A 19,598-nucleotide genomic window follows, 5' to 3' on the forward strand; every position below is an offset into this window, starting at 1 on the left:
CTTGGGCATCGAGAGATACGTATCTGAAAGCCCACTATGAACTTCTGCGAGAAGACGCTGTTGCTCCACTTAGAGGAGCTGTAGCAATCTTAGATCTGATCCTGATATGAGTGACGATAAATGCGTTTGCGTTTATGAAAAGGTGACATCCCGTCTCCTCTCGAACTTCGGTACCAACTAATGTACGCAGGTGTACATTATAGGAATGACGTTTGCTCGCCGAGGACTAGCCTTCAGGAGCTACTCGACAAACAGAGCAAGTAGTAACATAGCTTGGGAATATTCGAAAAGCTTGGTTAGTGTGGCCTGCGGTTGCATTATCTCTAGCGGATGATGCTTTCCGGACCAAGTGCGTTATCGCAGTCGTCGCTGCTAGACCTCTTGACGGCGTAAAACTACTCCCCCCAGAAGTCGACATATTCTTCGCGAACCCGTCAGATGCAGACTTTGATCCTCAACTGGAATGGATAATGGTGGAGACGAAGCAGGGGTACTACGAAGCCTCGAGACATGTTATGACGGCCCTTCAAAACTGAGGCATGAACGGTGAGTTTACTGCGTATTAGTCTTACATTAAAGAGACTGACATGCTAGCTTTCCACTATCCGAGCATATATGCTGTCTCAAGCCCCATGTTGACGCTCCTGACTATGTAAAAACCCATCCCGTTGTTGAATTGGATTCCGCCATCAGTGACTCCAGCAAGAGTGGTAAGGTTGATGTCCTACGGAATTGGTCAATCTCCCCTAGGAGACCTTGATACAACACAATGGGCAGCTCTGGAGCAAATGCTCACGAAGAAACTTGCTATTCGTCAAGGCTCCCCAGGAACTGGTAAAACTTACGTCTTCGTTCTTGCTCTGAAAATTATGCTCTCCAATATGAAGCCGGATGACCCGCCTATCATTGTCGCGTCTCAGACAAACCATGCCCTTGACCAGATATTGACCCATATTTCTCATTTTGAGAGACAGTACATTCGCCTGGGGGCTAGGAGTAGCGATCCAGAAATAAAAAAACGCCCATTATAACGTTCGACGCAATGGAGGCATACCTAATCTTTCAGTTGGTACGCTCGGGCATGCCTTCAAGACCAGTAAAAGGTTATTCAATGCCATTTCGGAAATATTGCAGCCGTCCACACTCTTCAAGCAGTACGGCCTTTTGAAAGCGAAGCAGTATGAGAGCCTTGAAAAAGGGGCTAAACGCTGGGCGAATACTGAGGGAGAACAGGATGAAGCTGACCCTATAGTAGCCTGGCTTGGAGACCAAGCAGTACCTTTCCAGGTCAGGTGCACTAACGAGGATTTTGGTTTTGCTGGAGATGAGTCGGATCTGGAGTATGAACAGTTGAAGTACTGGAAGCTGAGCAAGGCCTCAATGATGACGATGAACACGAAGCTCTCAGAGGCACGTTCATGATCCTTCGTGAGGATTATCAAGGGAATGACAGTTTTTCGAACCTTGGAACTGATCGTTGCGACTATATTTACTACGATGATATGTGGGGATTCCCCTCGGAGCACGTGGCTGGATATATAACAAGCTTCGGATCCAGTTGAAAAGGAGGATCCTTTGTGATTTCCGTCAACTGCTCATTGACTACACAGAAAACTGCAAAAATATGCAGATTGGCGCGTGGGAGAGAGACCACATCATCCTAAGGGTGCCGAAGTACTCGGTATGACAACCACTAACTTGAGTAAATATAGAGCTCTCGTTTCAAGTATGAAGCCCCGAATTGTTCTGATCGAAGAAGCGGCAGAGGCAATTGAGGGTCCCTTAGCTGCGGCATGCTTGGACTCCCTCCAACAACTGATCCTTGTGGGCGACCATCAACAGCTTCGTGGACACTGTTCGGTGCAGGACCTTGAAGGGGACCCGTTCTACCTCGAAATCTCGATGTTCGAACGCCTCGTGAAGAATGGATTAAAATATGTTACCCTTCAACGCCAGCGCAGAATGGTGCCGGAGATTCGCCAGTTGTTGACACCCATATATGGGACACTACAAGATCACGAAAGTGTCTACGAACGCGAAGAAGCGCCGGGGATGGGAAGTATCCGGTCCTATTTTTTTTTCTCGTGATTGGTCAGAGAGCTTTGACGACATGTCGTCAAAATACAACGAGAAAAAAGCAGAGATGGTCGTCGAATTCTTCATCTACCTTGTTCTGAACAATGTTCCTGTAGATCATATCACGGTACTCACGTTCTACAATGGCCAAGAAAAGAAGATTCTCAAGTTGATGAGGAACCATACCCACCTCCAAGGACACTACGTCAAAGTGGTCACTGTTAATTCGTACCAGGGAGAAGAAAATGAAGTTGTGATTCTATCTCTTGTCAGAAATGGCCGACAGGGAACTGGGTTCCTCTCGATTGGCGACCGGATCTGCGTTGCGCTCTCTCGGGCATGAAGAGGCCTTTACATGTTTGGCAACCGTAACCCCCTTACCAGCGATAAGCTATGGGCCAAGTGCTCTATGTACTAGAAAATCAAAAACAAGAACTTCGTATAGGCAATCAACTACCATTGACTTGCGTTAAGCACAAGCTCAGACGATTCGTCAAAGGTCAGTTTGACCCTCAAGTTATCAACCTTAACATGCTCCATACTAACATCCAAGCGTAGTCCCAACCGACTGGAAGAATACGAACGGTGGTTGCGCGCAAGCATGCGGCGAAAAGCTCAATTGCGGCCACCCGTGCCTCTTAACCTGCGATAGGTAGTAATCTTGTAGCTTGCTCTCAGTATTGTGAAATCAAAGCTGACTGGTTGAGGACAGCCTCTCCCATTCAGGGTCAGATGCGACCAAATATGCAACCGGAAGATGTTCTGCAAGCATATCTGCGAAACACCTTGTGCAAGCACTCATACCTGCTATTGTGATTGTGGGGAAAGTGTACGTGCCAAAATCCTTGCTCATGAACAACAGTAATTCAGCGCAGCGGAGAATCCAAGGGTCCCGTTGATGGACAACATACGGGACTGCAAGCAGCAAGATAAAATCAAGAAGTTCCAGGAGCATGACGCAATTCTCGAGCAATTGGCAGAGTTGCAACGGCAGAAAGAGGAGCTGAAACGGGCCTTTCAACCCCTAGAAGCTCACGTACCTGATACAAATGGGCACAGCGCAATCAGTTCAGTTGCGCCACAACTGAAGGCAGAACCCATGAATCAGGTTAAGCCGAAAGTGCAGCAACCTGGAGAGATAGATCTGATAGAGCTCTAGTCGACTTGGGCGTTTGTTTTTCGGCGATAGTGCTCAATTTATCGCTCTTTCCAACATAAGACTATCCTGTTAAACTCATCTACATTCGATTGCGACCCCTGCGTAATATCTCGCATATTTGTATATTCGTAGCTTCCGTAGCCAGTCTATATTCAAAGAGAGCTACCCCAGAGCGCGATACTCAAGCTACAATTAAGATATTTACACCCGGTTCCGGCCAGGACACGATTTATGATGGTTTCTGGAAAACCTAATCTCATGGGCTTCATCTCAAGAACCGTCAACTTCAGAAATGCCACTCTCCAGCCGCCCCTTCAGGCAAACGCGACTTCATCGCCACCGCGGCGTCGCTGCGCCCCTTGGAGTCTACGGACGCCAGCAGGAACAAGTCTCCTAGCTTGCCTGCAATGAGGTGGCGAGGAGTTTTATACGGCGATGTGCTGTCGCAGAGCCCAACGCACGAGATAGGAACAGAGCTGAAGTCGGCTCTGGCTGGACGACAAACCCCAATCCGCCGAACAATCTCACCCAAAGACTATGCGAAGAGCATGCCGCTGACATGACAACGATATACTTCGATATACTTTCAAAGGCCGCCAGCGGAAATCGCCTTATTTATGCCATTCCAAGACTTCTGCGCGCCAGATGGCAACGAATTTCATCAGTAACAGGCGCTCCGGTAGCGTTGACAGTCAATGTGACAGGACAAAGGCATCCGTGCAACAATGCTTGATTCGCCGCGCCCCTCTTATGTCCAGAGAGTAAGAACGAGAACTAGACGATCCCTTACCGACGGCAAGCGAAATATTTGCAACTTTATCGACAACCTGGAATCGACGTCGAGAACGCGATATGGCGCAACATATATCTTGCCGAGGCGCACGTGCCCCAGAGAGGTAAGAAAGCCGACATGGCGGCAGGGATCTCCCACTCGTTGGGCGAGAAGTTGACTAACAACTAGTGCTCTGAGAACATATTCGTGGAGCTGAACGACGCGCAGGCCTCAGGAGGCGTCATTCATAAGTGAATTGGTTGCGACTTGTAGCAGAGAGTGGCGATTGAATCCTAGTAACAGGGTGCTCATTCGCCGGCATCTGGACAATCAAGTATACTTGGGAGGATGCGGGCGAAAACAGCACGACTTGCAGCTGGTCTTCACCGAATCACAGCTGATAAGAAACTATCCGGGAAATTGCGAGACGGTAGCACGACAGACACGGATTATAGAATTGGTGCTGGTGGATTTGTTGCTTGTGTTGGTTGAGACGGTACTGTGAATGACCAGTCCGCCCGATTACCAATTTAGTCATGGTCTGATGATATGAGTATGCTATGCTATGCTATGCCATGAATTGGATTTGAATATTCGAGAAACCGAACGAAAGATTGGTTAGTTCGACAGGCCGTTATACGGGGCCCTGCTGGCTGGCATTGTAATCCGCCAATAAAAGCTGCCCATTAGCGGGAATCCATCACCCGTAACCTTGGAACTTCCGCCGACAGCCCACCGCGTGCCTGCCGGCTGGGCATTACATATTACCTATTACCTCCATCACAGCTTCAACACAAGGTTCTTTCTTCCTTTCCCTCTGACTTCATCCTTCCCTCACCAGTACACCGCACTCCTTGCTCTCTACTCCACCTCCTTTCGCTATGGCCGAGTTCATTCGCTCTGATATCTTGGGAACCACCTTTGAGACCACCAGCAGGTACTTCCCCACGATTGGATAAGACGATCCTCAGGCAACTAACCACTAACAATGCAGATATGCGAACTTGCAGCCCGTTGGCCTCGGCACTGCAGGAGTTGTATGGTATAGTTTAGGAAACTATCGTAATGGTAGTCAGATAACAACTGATAGACTGCTAGTTCCGCTTACGACTTGATCTCGGAACAAGTGGTTGCGATCAAGAAGATGATGAAGCCATTTCACAGCACTTCGGTTGCGAAGCGGACATATCGAGAAGTGAAACTTCTGAGGCATCTTCGACATGATAATGTGCGGATCCTTCGGGGCAGGCCGCTTTGGAGTAGGCCACTATGACTGGGACAACTGGCACTGACCTATATTCTCCAGCTGATCAATATGAGCGATATCTTCATCTCGCCACTAGAAGATGTGTACGGACTCCCTGAGGCTCCAGTTTCGGTTGACGGCAGCAATTGACATGACGTGACTTCCAGGTATCTTGTCACCGAACTCTTAGGGACAGATCTGCACAGACTGCTCAACGGAAAGCCACTCGAAAGCAAATTTGCCCAGTACTTCACCTATCAAATCCTGGTAAGACGCAACATTGCAATTGCATCCCGCACTAATCTCATTTCCTTCCCGGGGCTTACTGACTGACGCAACCCTGCTCCGTCTTGCCTGGTTCTGGTCTTACTACAGCGCGGACTGAAATACATACACTCAGCAGGCGTAATCCACCGAGACCTCAAACCGGGAAATCTCCTCATCAATGAGAACTGTGATCTTAAGATCTGCGATTTTGGGCTGGCCCGTGTCCAGGAGCCGCAGATGACTGGTTATGTTTCAACAAGATACTACCGCGCGCCGGAGATCATGCTGACATGGCAACGGTATGGGAGCAAGGTTGATCTGTGGAGTGTGGGCTGTATTCTTGCGGAGATGTTGCTGGGCCGGCCGCTGTTTCCGGGCACTGACCACATTAACCAGTTCTGGCTGATTACAGACCTGCTAGGAAATCCGCCGGACGAGGTGATTGACCGGATAACAACGAATAATGTACGTAACCCCGCCCCGGATCTTCAACCCTCCAACCATCTGGAGCCCGCTAACGGAAATCGCCGGATAGACTCGTCGGGTGGTGAAGTCCATGGCCAAAAGGAATCCACGGCCGTTGAAGGAAATCCTTCCCGCCGCTGAGGACGCTGGTAAGTGTGCATTTGCTTCCTGCCCCCCTATCCGGAACATCCAGTGACCAAAGGAACCTAGCACTAAACCTTCTCGACAACCTCCTCGTCTTTGACCCTGACCGACGTATCTCCGCCGAGCAGGGGCTCATGCACCCTTGGATGGCCCCCTATCACGATCCCACAGATGAACCCGTCGCAACTGAGCAATTCGACTGGTCTTTTAATGACGCTGATCTACCTTTGGATACGTGGAAAATTATGATGTACGTTCACCACTGTTCGGATGTAGTTTCTTTCACGCTGTAATGCAGACTAGAACACTAACTCAAGCACGCTATATAGCTACTCTGAGGTTCTCGATTTCTTCCAGCTCACCACAAACGCCGAACCTAGTGGTGAACAGAGCCAGAACCAGAGCCAGAGCCAGAGCCAGGCTTTCACCAGCTCACAGGACCTACAGCTGGCAAGCATGTTGAATTTAGGCGAAGGGGAGCTTCTTCCGGATTTCGCTGCGACTATCGACCCCAACAAATTCGGCTCAGTGGACTATCTCATGGATGGACAGTCGCTGGACCCCAATTCCTTTTCGTAAGGTTGAGTTGAGTCTTTTCCTTTTTCAATGAGTTTCGATTCTGTTTTGAGCGTGCGACATAATAGGAGCGGAATTTTAGCGAGCGTGAACTGAACTTCTTCAAGAACTCGAATGGACCGGGAACGTTGTCACCAAGATCATGAAAGGCTTGATCAGCTAGGTCACAAGGTTTATGGAAATTACTTCCGCAACTCGAAAGTTCTGCCTTGTATCCTGGTGCAATCAATCAAGATGCTGGAGCATACTCGTCGACGAAGTCTGTTACGCGGCCGGGATGAGAAGGAAAGGTTAAGTCGAGTAAGTCATGAGCGGTAATGATGCTAAGTAATGATCATGACCATTTCTCTTCTCCTTAAGTATTTGATTAATCCAATTTTTCCTTTTCATTTACATCTCACTTCCTATTACCTATCATTCCTCCCAGGCCCTTTCTCGGTAAAAGGCGAAAAGAGACAAGGGGAAAAAAGACGCAACCATGCCCAAGGAAGCCAACACTCGCTGCAGTACTCAGGGGCGAGGCAGGGATCTTTACTCCCTCCTCATCCTCCTCGTCTTGTCTCTATCAATCCTCCCGCACCAGATAACGGCTGCTCCAGCATCAGTCCTGACTCTAAGAAACTGCGGCAACTACCCAGTGCAAGGCCAGGGTCAGGGACAAAGTAGAGGAATGCCGTGTCCAAAGCCTGTCTCAACGCCAATTGCCACGCTGCTTCCAGGTTCTAGTGTCGGGCAAGGCCAGGGACAGGGTCAGATTCAAGGCCAGGGACAACTTCAAGGCCAGGCACAAGGCCAAGGTCAAGGCCAGGGACAGGGTCAGATTCAAGGCCAGGGACAACTTCAAGGCCAGGCACAAGGCCAAGGTCAAGGCCAGGGACAGGGCCAGATTCAAGGCCAGGGACAACTTCAAGGTCAGGCACAAGGTCAGAGCCAGGCACAAGGCCAAGGTCAAGGCCAGGGACAGGGTCAGATTCACGGCCAGGGACAACTTCAAGGCCAGGGACAACTTCAAGGCCAGGGACAACTTCAAGGCCAGGCACAAGGTCAGGGCCAGGCACAAGGCCAAGGTCAAGGCCAGGGACAGGGTCAGATTCAAGGCCAGGGACAACTTCAAGGTCAAGGTCAAGGCCAGGGACAGGGACAGGGCCAAGGGCCGTATGCAGGTCTGACTCAGGGCCAGATTTCAGGGCAAGATCAAGCACAAGGCCAGGGTCAGTTTCAAGGCCAAAGTCAATTTCAAGCCCAGGGTCAACTTCAAGGCTCGTACTACCACACAAACTCCGGCGACGGCTCTGCCGATGACTTCGACGGTGACTCCAGCGACGATGAGTTCGATGAGTTCAGCGACTCAGCAGAGACACGGAACGGAGACTGGGATGGAAATGAAAATGGAACCGGCTGGTCGCTATCCCTCTACCGAGACAGCCAGTGCTCGGGACAACCAATACACTTCAGCGGAACAAACAGCCAGACCTGCTCAAGTTCGAGGGGTGGATTTTCGGAAACGGCATTCATTGCAAATTTGAATGGTTGCCGGGTTTTGTTTTATGAGCAGGAGGGCTGTATGGGCCGTGGGAGAGTCGGGGGTTCGCATGAGTCGAAGTCTTGTAGTATTCCTGGGGCGTATGAAAATGATGGCGATAATGACGACAAAGACGAAGACGTTGACGACGATGATGGTGAAGACTACGATAAGGGAAAGCTGAGAAGCCGCTTGGCAAAGAGGGGGAGCCCAAGCTCTGGGAGCAAAGGACAGAGTAATAATGATGCTGAGGATGGTGGCCGCAAGGGCGGCGATGAGAATGGAAACAGGAGCGTTATGATCAAGTCCTTTAAGATCATCTGTGGTAGCCTATCTTGATTCTGTCTTGTCAGTTTCGCTTCTGTCTTGTTGGTATACTTAATGCCAAGTTGGTACTGGATGATCAGTAGAGATGCTTTTCTTCCTCATATCTACTATTCAACTAGAAGACAGAATAAAGAGGACTAAGACATAACAACAAGAGAGCACGCAATATGAAAGGACAAAGAGGGAATCTTGCTGCGCTGCTGAGATTGGAGACAGGTGTCATGGATAAAAGCAGGTATAAGGAAAGGGGATGAGGAATTTATGCAGGCGCTCCAGCCACAGCCGCCAACGATTAGAAAGATGCTACCTTTAACCTCGAGCGTAAAACAACGGAAAGGATTCTTCGGCCGAATTAAGAAAGACATGAAAGAAGGAAAGGAAGGCTGCGAGGTTGTGGAGAGCACCGCCAGCCACGTCCGTCCACCGGGAATTGGTAGCAATCATCGAAGGACACGGAATGTTGGTTGCATTGGCTCTTCCTTTCTCTTCCGAAGAAAGCTATTAACGTGAAGAAACAAGTAGTCGAATAATATTATCCCATAGACAATTATAACCGCCGCGCCACGAGTTTCATAGCATAGGCACAAGCGGCATGGAAAAGAATGGCAAGCCGTTACCCGCGAACAAAGATCGCGAGAGTTACTGCTCGGCCTCGGCGGCTTCTCCCTGGCTTGCTTCGCGGGCCATGCGGGCCTCAATCTCCCTCAGTTGACTCTCACGAGCCAACAACTCCTGGCGCTTCTCAGCAATCTCACGCTGCACCTTGAGCTCAATCTCCCGAAGCTTCTCTTCTTCGCGACGGAGCTGTTCTTCCTTCAGGCGGACGGATTGAGTAGCCAGGTCTTCGGGGTTGATCGATGAATCGGTTCCAGTGCTGAGGTTCATTAGAATTGCAGGATCAGAAAGTGAAGAAGTGCATATACGTACGTGGCAGCGCCGTCAACGCTCTTGCTAAGCTTCTCGGTACGGTAGTTCTCATATAGGAAATCATGAGTGATCTCCTTCAGATCCGCCAGATGGCTGTGGAGAAGGGCACTCCGGATCGCCAAGAAGTCTGAGTGCCGGGGGTTCTCTACCTCAACAACACCCCAGGGGTACTGTCTGGCCCGCACCTTGCGGCCGTCGATTTCCACAAAGTCATCCGAGCCAACGATAGCAAATGGCATCAGCCCCCGCAGCTCAGCATTCTCTTCCACAGTGTCCTCATCGTCTTCCTCGATATCGTAAGGGAAGTTGTAAACAGGAATGCGGTAGTGCTCAATGTCTTCCATGATGAGCTTTTTGGATTCGGCGAGTTCTGCAGGTGTGAGGGAGTCGGCCTTTCCGATTACGGGGATAACGTTCACACGCGGGGAGAGACGCTTCATCAATTCAATATCGAGCTCACGAAGGCCATGGCCAGTTGGTGTGATGAAGTACAAAAGGACATGGACACGGTTATCCCTGAACCGAGGGTTTCGCTTAATTCGTGATTCCTCGGCGAGAATGTCGTCGTATTGGCGTTCTAGGTATCCCACAATTTCACCAAAGCTATAAAACAGTTAGTTTGAACACCCCAAATTTTGTTGACCGTAACCACATGCCTGGCTTCGTTGTCAATCTGGTCACCAAAACCCGGGGTATCAACGATCGTGAGAGAGATTCGAGTGCCCTCGTCATCCAATTCAAGCTCTGTATGAACTAATCAGCCGGATTCTTCGGCGAGCTCGGTGCGGGCAAGCATACCGACTGTCACTGGCTTGATGCGAACTCCCTCCTCGAGGTGAGCGTTTGTGGCATCGTCTGCGTCCTTGCCTTGCAGGACCTGCTTTCCGCAAAGAGTGTTGACAAAGGTTGTGCGGCCTATCGTCGGATGATCCGTTAATTCTGAATGGCTGGAAACGCTCTTGAAGTGTAATCACGCACCAGTTCCGCTGGCACCACAGACCATCAAGCAAAACTGAATACCCTTCTTGACATTCTTCTTCCGGCGGAGCTTGATCTAGAAGGCGGCGCGACGAACATTAGTTTGATCTCTCCACTTGTTTGGAATGAATAGGGGTTTGTATGTAGATGGAAGTCTGAGTTTTCAAGGAATCGAATATGAACAGCAATTGAGGGGGAGGGATTGAGGAGAGGTGGATCATCTTGCTGAAGCCATAAGCGTGAAGTCAGAAAGGGGATGTTCACATACCGGGTTGTAGGCGGACGACATGATGGACGATAGGGGGGGATGGAGAAAGAGAAAGATGAAGGGATGCTTGAATTGAAGCAGAAGAGAAGAGAATAGCGAGTGGACGGGACGAGAGGACAGGAATGAGGAAGGGAGTGAACTGCTGGACTCCTGAAGTCAAGTTGGAACCAGCAGAGGTCGAGAGAGATCGAGAGGGATCGTTGTTAGACTGACCTGGCAGTTTAGGGGAAGGTCCCGAATGCGGTTTAGTCTTCTTGGCTATGGTATTCATTACGCTCCTCATACAAGAACTGCTCCCCCTTTCTCTCCGATGCTTCGGATGGACTAATGATATACAAGGATACTACTCCGGAGCCGTATTATATACCAAAGGTCTGTATTTCTATTACGCAGCTTCATGATGGTAATATGAGACCTGTGTATCCAAGCAGTACTACACTGAGGCATTTGGACGAAGCCTACTTGATTTCTGCAAAGTACAAGTGAATGAGGAAGTCGGCTAGACCATGGGCCTTGGGGCTTTCAATTGGAGTTCCTCAGAGAGAAGCTTGACCATAGAACCATAAACAATGATCCCATGAATCGTCAAGCTCAAGCCACTTGGCCGTTCATACGATAAGGAGCAGCGAATTCGGCGAGTTAAGCAAGTAATATTGCAGTTATACAGATCCTATTGCGCGTTTGACCACTATCCCCAATCTGAGTTAAGTTCTCAAGAGTAGCTCATGGTTCTCACAGATTCCTGTGAACTGGGCTGTATTTTCAGGGGTAAATGATTTGGGAGCCAAATACTGGCCTCTCCGCTTTCGTGGGCCCTTGCGGGTCACCCGCTGAGCATGACTAATGCCTTCCTGCCTGAGGCTGGAGACTCCTCCAGAGCTATGAACTGACCTCCGGATGAAAGCAAATCAGCGGTAAACTCAGCGGTATAGTCACTATTATGCATTCTAGACGCAAACTCAGTGCTAACAGGCTTACAGCAGAAGAAATACGAGTACGCTTGAACACTGTACTCCAACCTGTATTGGTCCAGTCGTACTAGTGGCATAGAATTTGAAGCGTACCCTACGAAGAAAAACCAACAGGACCGTAGACAGTGAGTCTACAGACCAACAGGGTCAAAGAGCAAAGTGCCCAATTTATAGTAATAGACGAAAACCTCATAAGAGAATTTTGAGGCTCGCGGGGCAGAAGCAGATGATGCCATGGAAGGCTTAGCGCCATGTGGATCCGGGACGACAAGTCCGAATAAGGTCAGCGGAGCGGTCGATCTCCTTGATATCTCCAGACTCCTAACCTCTTATCCAACTTGGACATCTACCAACTCTGCGTCCTACATACCCCACCATTAAGATGAATACGAGGCAAATCATCGATGACTCAAAAGGCCCGGGGTCCCTGTCGGCGAGCTTCAATAGTGACAATACTTGCTTCTCAGTCGGCCTCGATACCGGGTTCTGCGGTAGGTTGAGCTACGACCTATATATATGGGATCTCAACCCCAATACTGAGGCCATGAAGTCTATAGGGCCAACCCATGCGAGCTCAAGGTGTCTAGGAGTATGCACATCTCTACCAACGTTGCTTTCTTACAACTACCGAGCGCATTGACACTGACCGCGGAGCTTTCTAGACTTCGGCGCCGGGATAGGCCTTGCTGTCATGCTTGGACAGTCAAACTACCTCGCACTTGTTGGCGGCGGCAGGCAACCGAAGTTTCCACAGAACAAGGTGCGCTGGCCTTCTAGTACACATACGGGCTCTGCTGACGGCATAATCACAGCTGGTTATCTGGGACGACGCAAAGCAAAAGGTCGTCATCACTCTCGAGTTCCGTACATCCGTTCTCGGCGTCCGGTTATCCAAGTCACGTATCGTCGTTGCGCTACTCAATAGCATTCATACGTTTGTCTTCTCTTCTCCGCCGAAGAAGCTAGCGGTTTTCGAGACCACGGATAATCCTTTGGGGCTGGCATGTCTGGGACAGAAGGTATTGGCATTTCCTGGTCGGTCTCCAGGGCAAGTTCAACTTGTTGAACTGGAAACGGGGAATGTTAGCATCATACCTGCTCACAGTACACCACTACGTGCCATGGCTTTGAGTCCCGATGGAGAGGTGCTTGCGACAGCCAGCGAAGCGGTAATCCCTCCTTGAATCCGGCCAGCACTCAATTCCGCTAACTACTGGTCGCAGGGCACTTTGGTGCGAATATTTGCTACGAGCAACTGTGCAAAAATGGCCGAACTTCGGCGCGGAGTGGATCATGCTATTATATTCTCACTTGCCATCTCGCCATCAAACAACCTATTAGCCGTGACATCTGACAAGTCTACCCTCCATGTTTTTAACCTCCCACATCCCCGCAACGCCCCGTACAGCAACCAGCAAGCATCTTCATCTGACGACGGAGTGAACAAGAAATGGGGTATACTTGGAAAGATACCGCTGCTCCCGAGAGTGTTCTCTGACGTCTATTCATTCGCAAGTGCACATTTTGAACTGGGAGAAGAAGAGCCAGGACCCACATATGCACCCCCGTTGGGCACAGTACTAGGACGACCTCCGAAAGGTGTAATAGGTTGGTCGAACGATAATACCATACTAGTCGTTGGCTCTGGTAGTGATGGCAGGTGGGAAAAATTCGTTCTCCGTGACGACGAAGAAGGGAAGAAACACTGCATAAGAGAAGGCTGGAAGAAATATCTGGGAAGCGGGAGCTGACGGAGACGTCGGTGGCATACATGCTCAACGTGCGACAAGATAGCAACGCAATCCGACAATGTCAACTAAATAATTCCGGCGACAACCGCTACCGATTGAATTCTTTAGCAATGGCGACATCACCCAAGTGAGCAGTCATTCTCAACAACGTGCGAGACTGAGAATACGGGCGGCCGTACTGGTTCTACTATCAGTCTAGCTCCAGCCCTAAAGTCCGGCAGTAGATATCGGGTCTGAACGCCAATGAGTTCGGCAACATATTCCGCACGCAGCAGTCCTATTATTCGCTTGGCTTGTCATGTTCACTCTTACCGACGACGATCATGTCTATCTCGGTCATGGCGGGGCGCAGGGGATCGAGAGCGTTCCGGAGATTTGTCCCTGTAAGACCTATCTCGTCGGCTTCGCTCTCTGTAGTCGCGGCTGCTTCTTTCTCTGGAACGCGATCTATCATCGTTATGTCGGCGGTGGCGGTGATGGTGTCGGGAATGACGACTTGGTCTCTCTCGGCTAGACTCGCGCCGTCGCGAAGATCTCTCTTTTCTTGCTTCTTTCTCCAGAGCTCGGGCCACTTCTTCTTTCTTCTCCTCAATGAGATATTCCTTCATAGGGTCCTCATCGTCATGATTCCTTATCAGCTCCTCTAATTCAATCTCCTCTTTTAGAAGTTGGCGCCTGGGTTGGTCCCTCTCTCCGCTATGTCCTCTCTTTCGTCTTCTTCCCTCATCGTCCGTATCGCCGTCAGCCTCTTTACCAGCCGTCTCGCCCAATAACTTGGCAACATTATTTGTATCCTCATCTTCGTCGCGCTTTTTGTATCTCGTATGGTCCACACGTAGTACCCTGCCGAGAACCGTCGCTCCACCCAAGTTGTCAACTGCGAGGTCGGTACTCCGCTGGTCTTCATATTTGAGAAAAGCAAACCCTCGGCTCTTCCCCGTTTCTTTGTCGCGTACTAGGTTTATGTGTACCGGCTCACCATACTGCGAGAATATGGTAACGATGTCACCTTCTGAGAGATCGAAGGGAAGGCCGCCGATGTAGATGTAGGCTGTGTCTCGATAATCCGCGTGCCAGGAAGCTTCCGGGGGACTGGAAACGGCCATATTAGGAGCTGCACATCAAGCAAAAGGAGGTATATACATACACGGCATGCTCTAGCTCGCGCTTGTTCAGCGCTTGGACTTGGCGAATATTGTTCATGTTATCTGTGGTCTGTAGTAGAAAGAAACGTTGATCTCTGATGTTGGCCAATCGATAGCTTCCGCGGGTATCTCTCATCACGTGACTTTACCTTCCCAAAAGAGATGGGATATTTGGGTAGGTGGATCCTCAGGAGAGAGGACATAGAATAACACCCGCTGGCGCGATGCTGAACTTGTTGATTTTAATACTATTTACTACATGACGCCCCGAACATCTGACTACACCAGAATCTACGCTCATAGTACGCTAACTTACAATCTCCGCTAGCATAATCTCAGAACACGTTCTTTGAACCGCTCTGTTTCCACTCTGTTTGCCGACACCCCCGTTCCTCCGCCTTGAACAACGCGTGAGATTCGCTGGAGCTGTGAAATCTTACCTAGAAGGTTTGGATGGTCTGCGCTAGCTAAGACTGGTCAGTCTCGGACAGACGATGTCTACGTCAAAAAGATCCAGCACGGTGTCCAGTAAAGATGGGCTGAAGAAGAACATCTGGTCTTCCATGCTGGATAGCGCTGCGACTGGAAAGCGCTTACCGGAAAAGAATCTGTTGATACTAGGTGCGACAGCTCTTCTGAGTTTCGGGTCGTCGCTAACTCCGCCTTGTTTAGGAGGCACACCGGAGAGCCAGCGAGAGTTCCTAGAAGCCTACTCTGCAGACACCTTGGATTCCAGTCTATCGAACGAGAAGCGAAAAGGAAAAGGGAAAGTGCCACCTGTTGCGAATCAATTCGCCCTAGGCTACACGTACCTAGATGTGTTGGATGCGGACCAGGAAGGTATGTCGGCAGACACAGAATTGCCTACCCGCAATGGGAGTGATAACGGATGCTAAGACTGTGACAAGATACATTGGCGCGCGTCTCTGCATACCTCCTTTCCGAGCCCTCATTATCATTTGCACCTCTCCTCAAACCGCTTTTGACGCCGCAGTCCATCCCCGAAACCTCTGTCGTTATTCTCCTTGATTGGTCAGATCCGTGGACTTGGGTACGGCGACTGAGGGAATGGGTCCGCCTTTTGCGCCACGTACTTGTTTCACTTGACGACGAGACCAAGGTTGTGATGGAAGAAAATATGACGCAGTGGAGAGAGCGGAAGAAGGGGATAGATACCAGCTCTACTGGATCCCAAGCGACTAGCTCCGGATCGGCAATCATAGGCCCTGGGGAGTGGGATGAAGGGCTCGGGGTACCTCTATGTGTTGTCTGCCAAGGGGTACGTCATTCACAGAACCTAATGTCGGGCCATTGCTAACGCGCGCAGACCGACAAAATGGAGAAACTGGAGCGGGATCACGGCTGGAGCGAAGACGAATTTGATTTTATCCACCAATTCATGAGGACGTTGCTGGTAAAACGTACAGAAACCCAACGATGGAATTTGATCTATTCTAACCCACTGTAGATGGCGCGTCTCTGATATACACCAAGCCCTTTCATGCAAACAACCTTCACAGCGTACTGCATTCCTCTCTCGGTATACATTCTCTCCTAAAGAAGTTATCTCTCAAAGCCAATTTCATCGAGCGTGACAAGATTCTGATACCGACGAACTGGGATTCATGGGCGAAAATCCGAGTCATCCGAGAAGGGTCTAACTTGGAGGGTATTTCGACAGCTTGGTCTATCGAGATTCAGGATCCGCCTGAGCCACTCAGTGACAGGAATGATGAGGCCCAGGACGATGGTTCTTCTGAAGAAGACGATGGGACCAGTGCCGTAAAGATATACGAGCAGACGATCAAGGATCCCAAGCGGAACACCTCACTGTCATACCCAGGAAGCCAACAGAGTGGGAACAAGATTGAGGTCGAGACATTAGATATGCAAGGTTTCCTCACCAAACAGCTGGAGGTCTTGGAGCAGCTGAAGATTGAGGATGAGAAAGACCGCGCAGCCAAGAAGACCCCTCAGTTGGAGATGTCCCCGTTAGAGGATAACAGCCGGGTCAACGAGCATATAGGCCCTGTACAGTTCAACATGGGCGGTATTCAAGTTGACGCCGATGACATGCTCCAGAAGCTGAAGGTAAGGTGCCAAGCTTTTTCGGGAACGCGATCGACGCTAATTACTTGAATGCAGGACCGGGAAGCCAGCCGCTCCCAGCGCAAAGACCCCGTTTCTTCACCCGGGGATGAAAAAGCAAACAATCAAGCACTAGCGAACTTCTTTGCAGGTTTGGTTAAAAAACCCGGGGGCAGTCCCCGCGGAGCCTGAAGCCTTTCGCTATTATAACACAATCGGATAATATATGCCCTTGCGCTCATCCTCAACCCTCTTCTAGTTGGATCTACACCGGAGTTGATTTGGACTCATTTGGTTCCATCTCTCTCGCTGCATTGCAAACAATGGCTCGCTTTTGTGGGACTTGTCAGGCTAGGTCAGGTTCAGGGAACGGCCGGCCAGCAATTTGGTACATTTCACTTATGCGTTGAAGTACATACCCCGCCCCAGTACGTATCTTTTTAAGTTCCTTTTGATTATGCAGTGGTTAGCGTAGATACCTTTTTGAGTACGTTTTCATGGGAATGGTGGGGTTGTTGGCTGTGGTTTTGAGACTCAAGATTCAGAGGCATTTCAATGACAATAATCACAATTATTTTCTTTTGCTTACGCTGCATGATGACTTAAATCCAATTGTAGGCGTAGTTACTTCATTCTTGTTGATGCTCTATTTAGAAGATGAAATGGGGATATGTATATATATCAAAACAAACACGAACAGTATCAAGCTTACAGCCACCACCAAATCATTCTGCGACACCCACACCTCCACTTTCGCCCTGGGTCAGGAAAAACACATCTACCACCCCTCCCAGACCCTATCCGGCAAAACAGTCCTCATAATCCCCCAGTGCTCCAGCGCCGAGCGATCCTGATACTTATGTAAGCGACCAACCTCTTTATCCACTAGAACCCTGCGCCCATGACCTTGAGGACCGTCCTCTAACCCGACATTATCAAATTGCGCCGCGTCGACCTCATGCTTTGGTACCAGGTAACGGGACCGGAAGCGGCTGCCCAGGAAGTCCTCGGGAACGGGGTCGCGGAAGGTGATAGGCGCACCACGGGATTTCGTGCAGAAGATGACCATGTTTGTGAAGTCGGGCCCGATTTCCGGGGCCGCGGCTTCACGGAAGAGACGGCAGGTTGGGAAGATGGATTTTATGGTCCGGATGGAGAGGGCCGTGGAATAGAGAGAGATGTCGCCGGCATAATTCTTCAGTCGGTTAGTTATCCTGCGTATATTTAGAAGGTTTTGAGGTGTTGGGGGAGGCATACAATGGCAATAACGCCGTCATCCTTCAAGAGTGCGTGTAGACCACTAATGAACTCATACGTGAAGAGCTCAACAGGTTCTGCACCACCAGTAAAGACGTCGTGGACAATGTAGTCGTACTGCTTGGGTTGGGGTGCGTTTCGGCTGCGCTGGACGAAGGCCCGCGCGTCTTCGATGATAGGGGTGTGGTTTTCGGGGAGATCGAAGTACTGCAGAGCATACTTGTGGACAACCGGGTCGATTTCGACGATGGTCGTGTCGATTCCGTGGCTTATCAGCGCGCCAGGGGTTGTGCCAATTCCGAGCCCACTGTGAAACGTTAGTGTCTTCTGTCAGCGGAAGCCATGGGGGAAAAGTTTACATGACGAGCGCGTTACTTCCTGCGTCAGCACGTGGTATACCGTGCGCTGTCTCGACGAGTCTCACGGCCTCCAGCATAGTAAACACAGCGTAGATAGGGTCCTTGACAGCGGGAGGGGTGTAGTTGGGGCGCTTTTTGATCCATTGGCCACCAAGGAGGCTGTGGTCGCATCTCATGACGCGGAAGCCATCCTCAAGATTGTCGAGGACGGAGATATACCCCGTTGTGGAATCCTGACGGGCGACAAGAGCGAATCCATCATCGGCGATGATGTTGTTGAGGGCTGTAGTCGTGTGTCCCAACGGCAGGTGCGTGTTTGAAGTGACAGAGAAAAGAAAAGCAGGGATAGCTAGAAGGAGAGCCTTAGAGGGAACGGCTGCCGCGTAAAAGATTGCAATCAAGATCTGAAGACCCGCGCGGCTGAGCAGCACAGTCGACCCAATGAACCTTGACAAGAAGGCCTTGATCAAGTGCTCGCCGGCAGAGTAGATGACATACGATCCCAGTAGAGGGATATGCTCCGCAACCAGATCGCCATGTCGTTGGAGGTTCAAGCCTGCCTGCACCAATTTGCCCGCACAAGCCACAGAGAGCAGAACCAGCGGGTATAACGCCAGTACTTCGGTGAAGATTGGGCCAGCAGGATTTCCCAGCGCCGAGCTCTGCTGGGAGACAAAGTACTGGACAACAGGCAGAAAGAAGGCCAGCACAGGGATAGCGTAGATCGCCTTGCGCCCAGACACCCGGTCGACGATGTCCTTGGAGAACCAGCCTGCTACGCCTGCGATGCCGACGCCGTAGCCGTGGAAGATGTGCGACGGAGTTGACCCATAGACTGGGGCCAGCGTCAACAGGAAGACGTAGGAGTAGAAAGCCGCAAGCACCAATAAGGCTGCTCCGACTACCAGCTTCTTGGTAGCATCTTTCTCATAGATGCTCCTGAATGGCGCCATGTTACTATTTGGTGATCAGGCGCAGACAGAGCTCCTAACAGGTGTCAGTTGGACCGTGGACATTAGGTAGAGATCTGCCAAGTTATATGCCAAGACAGGTGAAACGACAGGGGTCTCTTACATTTCCTCTTCCAGCCAGTTATTTGCAGACACTAATGCGCTGAAGCGTGATATCTTGACAGCTTCGCCTGAGCGCTCGAATTCTGATTGACGCAGTGTGGAAACAAATCCCTAAAAGACTGTACGGTATTGCCGCCCGCTTCCGACTCTCATCAACCGCACCTCGCATCATCACCACCACTACCATCTTCACCCCGCAATCCAACAATACAATCCAACAATATCAT

The 19,598-nt window shown here is 50.3% G+C and overlaps 7 protein-coding genes across 7 annotated transcripts, besides 1 other annotated feature; 4 read left to right on the plus strand and 3 right to left on the minus strand.

Annotated features, from left to right (window-relative positions):
• Positions 1–19,598: part of a sequence feature (contig 1.80 1848..335440(-1)) that runs on past both edges of the window.
• Positions 464–3,235, plus strand: ANIA_04669 (putative DEAD box helicase involved in nonsense mediated decay; the record flags this gene model as incomplete). The annotated part of the gene is made up of 9 exons (XM_657181.1): positions 464–546; positions 595–710; positions 778–996; positions 1,067–1,340; positions 1,713–2,059; positions 2,522–2,575; positions 2,635–2,728; positions 2,789–2,905; positions 2,947–3,235. The coding sequence occupies 9 exons, from the start codon at positions 464–466 to the stop codon at positions 3,233–3,235; spliced, it is 1,593 nt and encodes a 530-aa protein (XP_662273.1).
• Positions 4,889–6,422, plus strand: mpkC (mitogen-activated protein kinase mpkC; the record flags this gene model as incomplete). Its single annotated transcript, XM_657180.1, has 7 exons — positions 4,889–4,944; positions 5,002–5,049; positions 5,106–5,235; positions 5,314–5,357; positions 5,421–5,520; positions 5,629–6,067; positions 6,196–6,422. 7 exons carry the CDS (start codon positions 4,889–4,891, stop codon positions 6,420–6,422), a joined length of 1,044 nt encoding a protein of 347 aa, XP_662272.1.
• Positions 9,194–10,919, minus strand: aspA (septin aspA; the record flags this gene model as incomplete). The annotated part of the gene is made up of 6 exons (XM_050611667.1): positions 10,728–10,919; positions 10,460–10,535; positions 10,280–10,396; positions 10,138–10,225; positions 9,482–10,084; positions 9,194–9,428 (listed from the first exon to the last, which is right to left on the minus strand). The coding sequence occupies exons 1-6, from the start codon at positions 10,746–10,748 to the stop codon at positions 9,194–9,196; spliced, it is 1,140 nt and encodes a 379-aa protein (XP_050467670.1). The 5' UTR covers positions 10,749–10,919.
• ANIA_04666 (phosphatidylinositol-3,5-bisphosphate binding protein HSV2) lies at positions 12,390–13,449 on the plus strand (the record flags this gene model as incomplete). The annotated part of the gene is made up of 3 exons (XM_657178.1): positions 12,390–12,458; positions 12,511–12,867; positions 12,922–13,449. The coding sequence occupies 3 exons, from the start codon at positions 12,390–12,392 to the stop codon at positions 13,447–13,449; spliced, it is 954 nt and encodes a 317-aa protein (XP_662270.1).
• ANIA_04665 (uncharacterized protein) lies at positions 13,574–14,653 on the minus strand. The gene is made up of 2 exons (XM_657177.2): positions 14,597–14,653; positions 13,574–14,541 (listed from the first exon to the last, which is right to left on the minus strand). The coding sequence occupies exons 1-2, from the start codon at positions 14,650–14,652 to the stop codon at positions 13,758–13,760; spliced, it is 840 nt and encodes a 279-aa protein (XP_662269.1). The 5' UTR covers position 14,653; the 3' UTR covers positions 13,574–13,757.
• On the plus strand, positions 14,861–16,874 carry ANIA_04664 (protein nudN; the record flags this gene model as incomplete). The annotated part of the gene is made up of 6 exons (XM_050611668.1): positions 14,861–15,215; positions 15,267–15,434; positions 15,503–15,873; positions 15,922–16,015; positions 16,063–16,685; positions 16,740–16,874. Exons 1-6 carry the CDS (start codon positions 15,089–15,091, stop codon positions 16,872–16,874), a joined length of 1,518 nt encoding a protein of 505 aa, XP_050467671.1. The 5' UTR covers positions 14,861–15,088.
• On the minus strand, positions 17,461–19,251 carry ANIA_04663 (spermidine synthase; the record flags this gene model as incomplete). The annotated part of the gene is made up of 3 exons (XM_657175.1): positions 17,461–17,877; positions 17,940–18,246; positions 18,299–19,251. 3 exons carry the CDS (start codon positions 19,249–19,251, stop codon positions 17,461–17,463), a joined length of 1,677 nt encoding a protein of 558 aa, XP_662267.1.

The sequence above is a fragment of the Aspergillus nidulans genome, chromosome III (assembly GCF_000011425.1).
Source record: "Aspergillus nidulans FGSC A4 chromosome III".
NCBI lineage: Eukaryota > Fungi > Ascomycota > Eurotiomycetes > Eurotiales > Aspergillaceae > Aspergillus > Aspergillus nidulans.

Excerpts from the sequence above, each read along its gene's own strand:
- ANIA_04665 (XM_657177.2), bottom strand. The coding sequence starts at position 14,652 with ATGAACAATATTCGCCAAGTCCAAGCGCTGAACAAGCGCGAGCTAGAG. Across the intron at positions 14,542-14,596 it reads CGCGAGCTAGAGCATGCCGT|TCCCCCGGAAGCTTCCTGGC; the intron begins GTATGTATATAC and ends GGCCGTTTCCAG.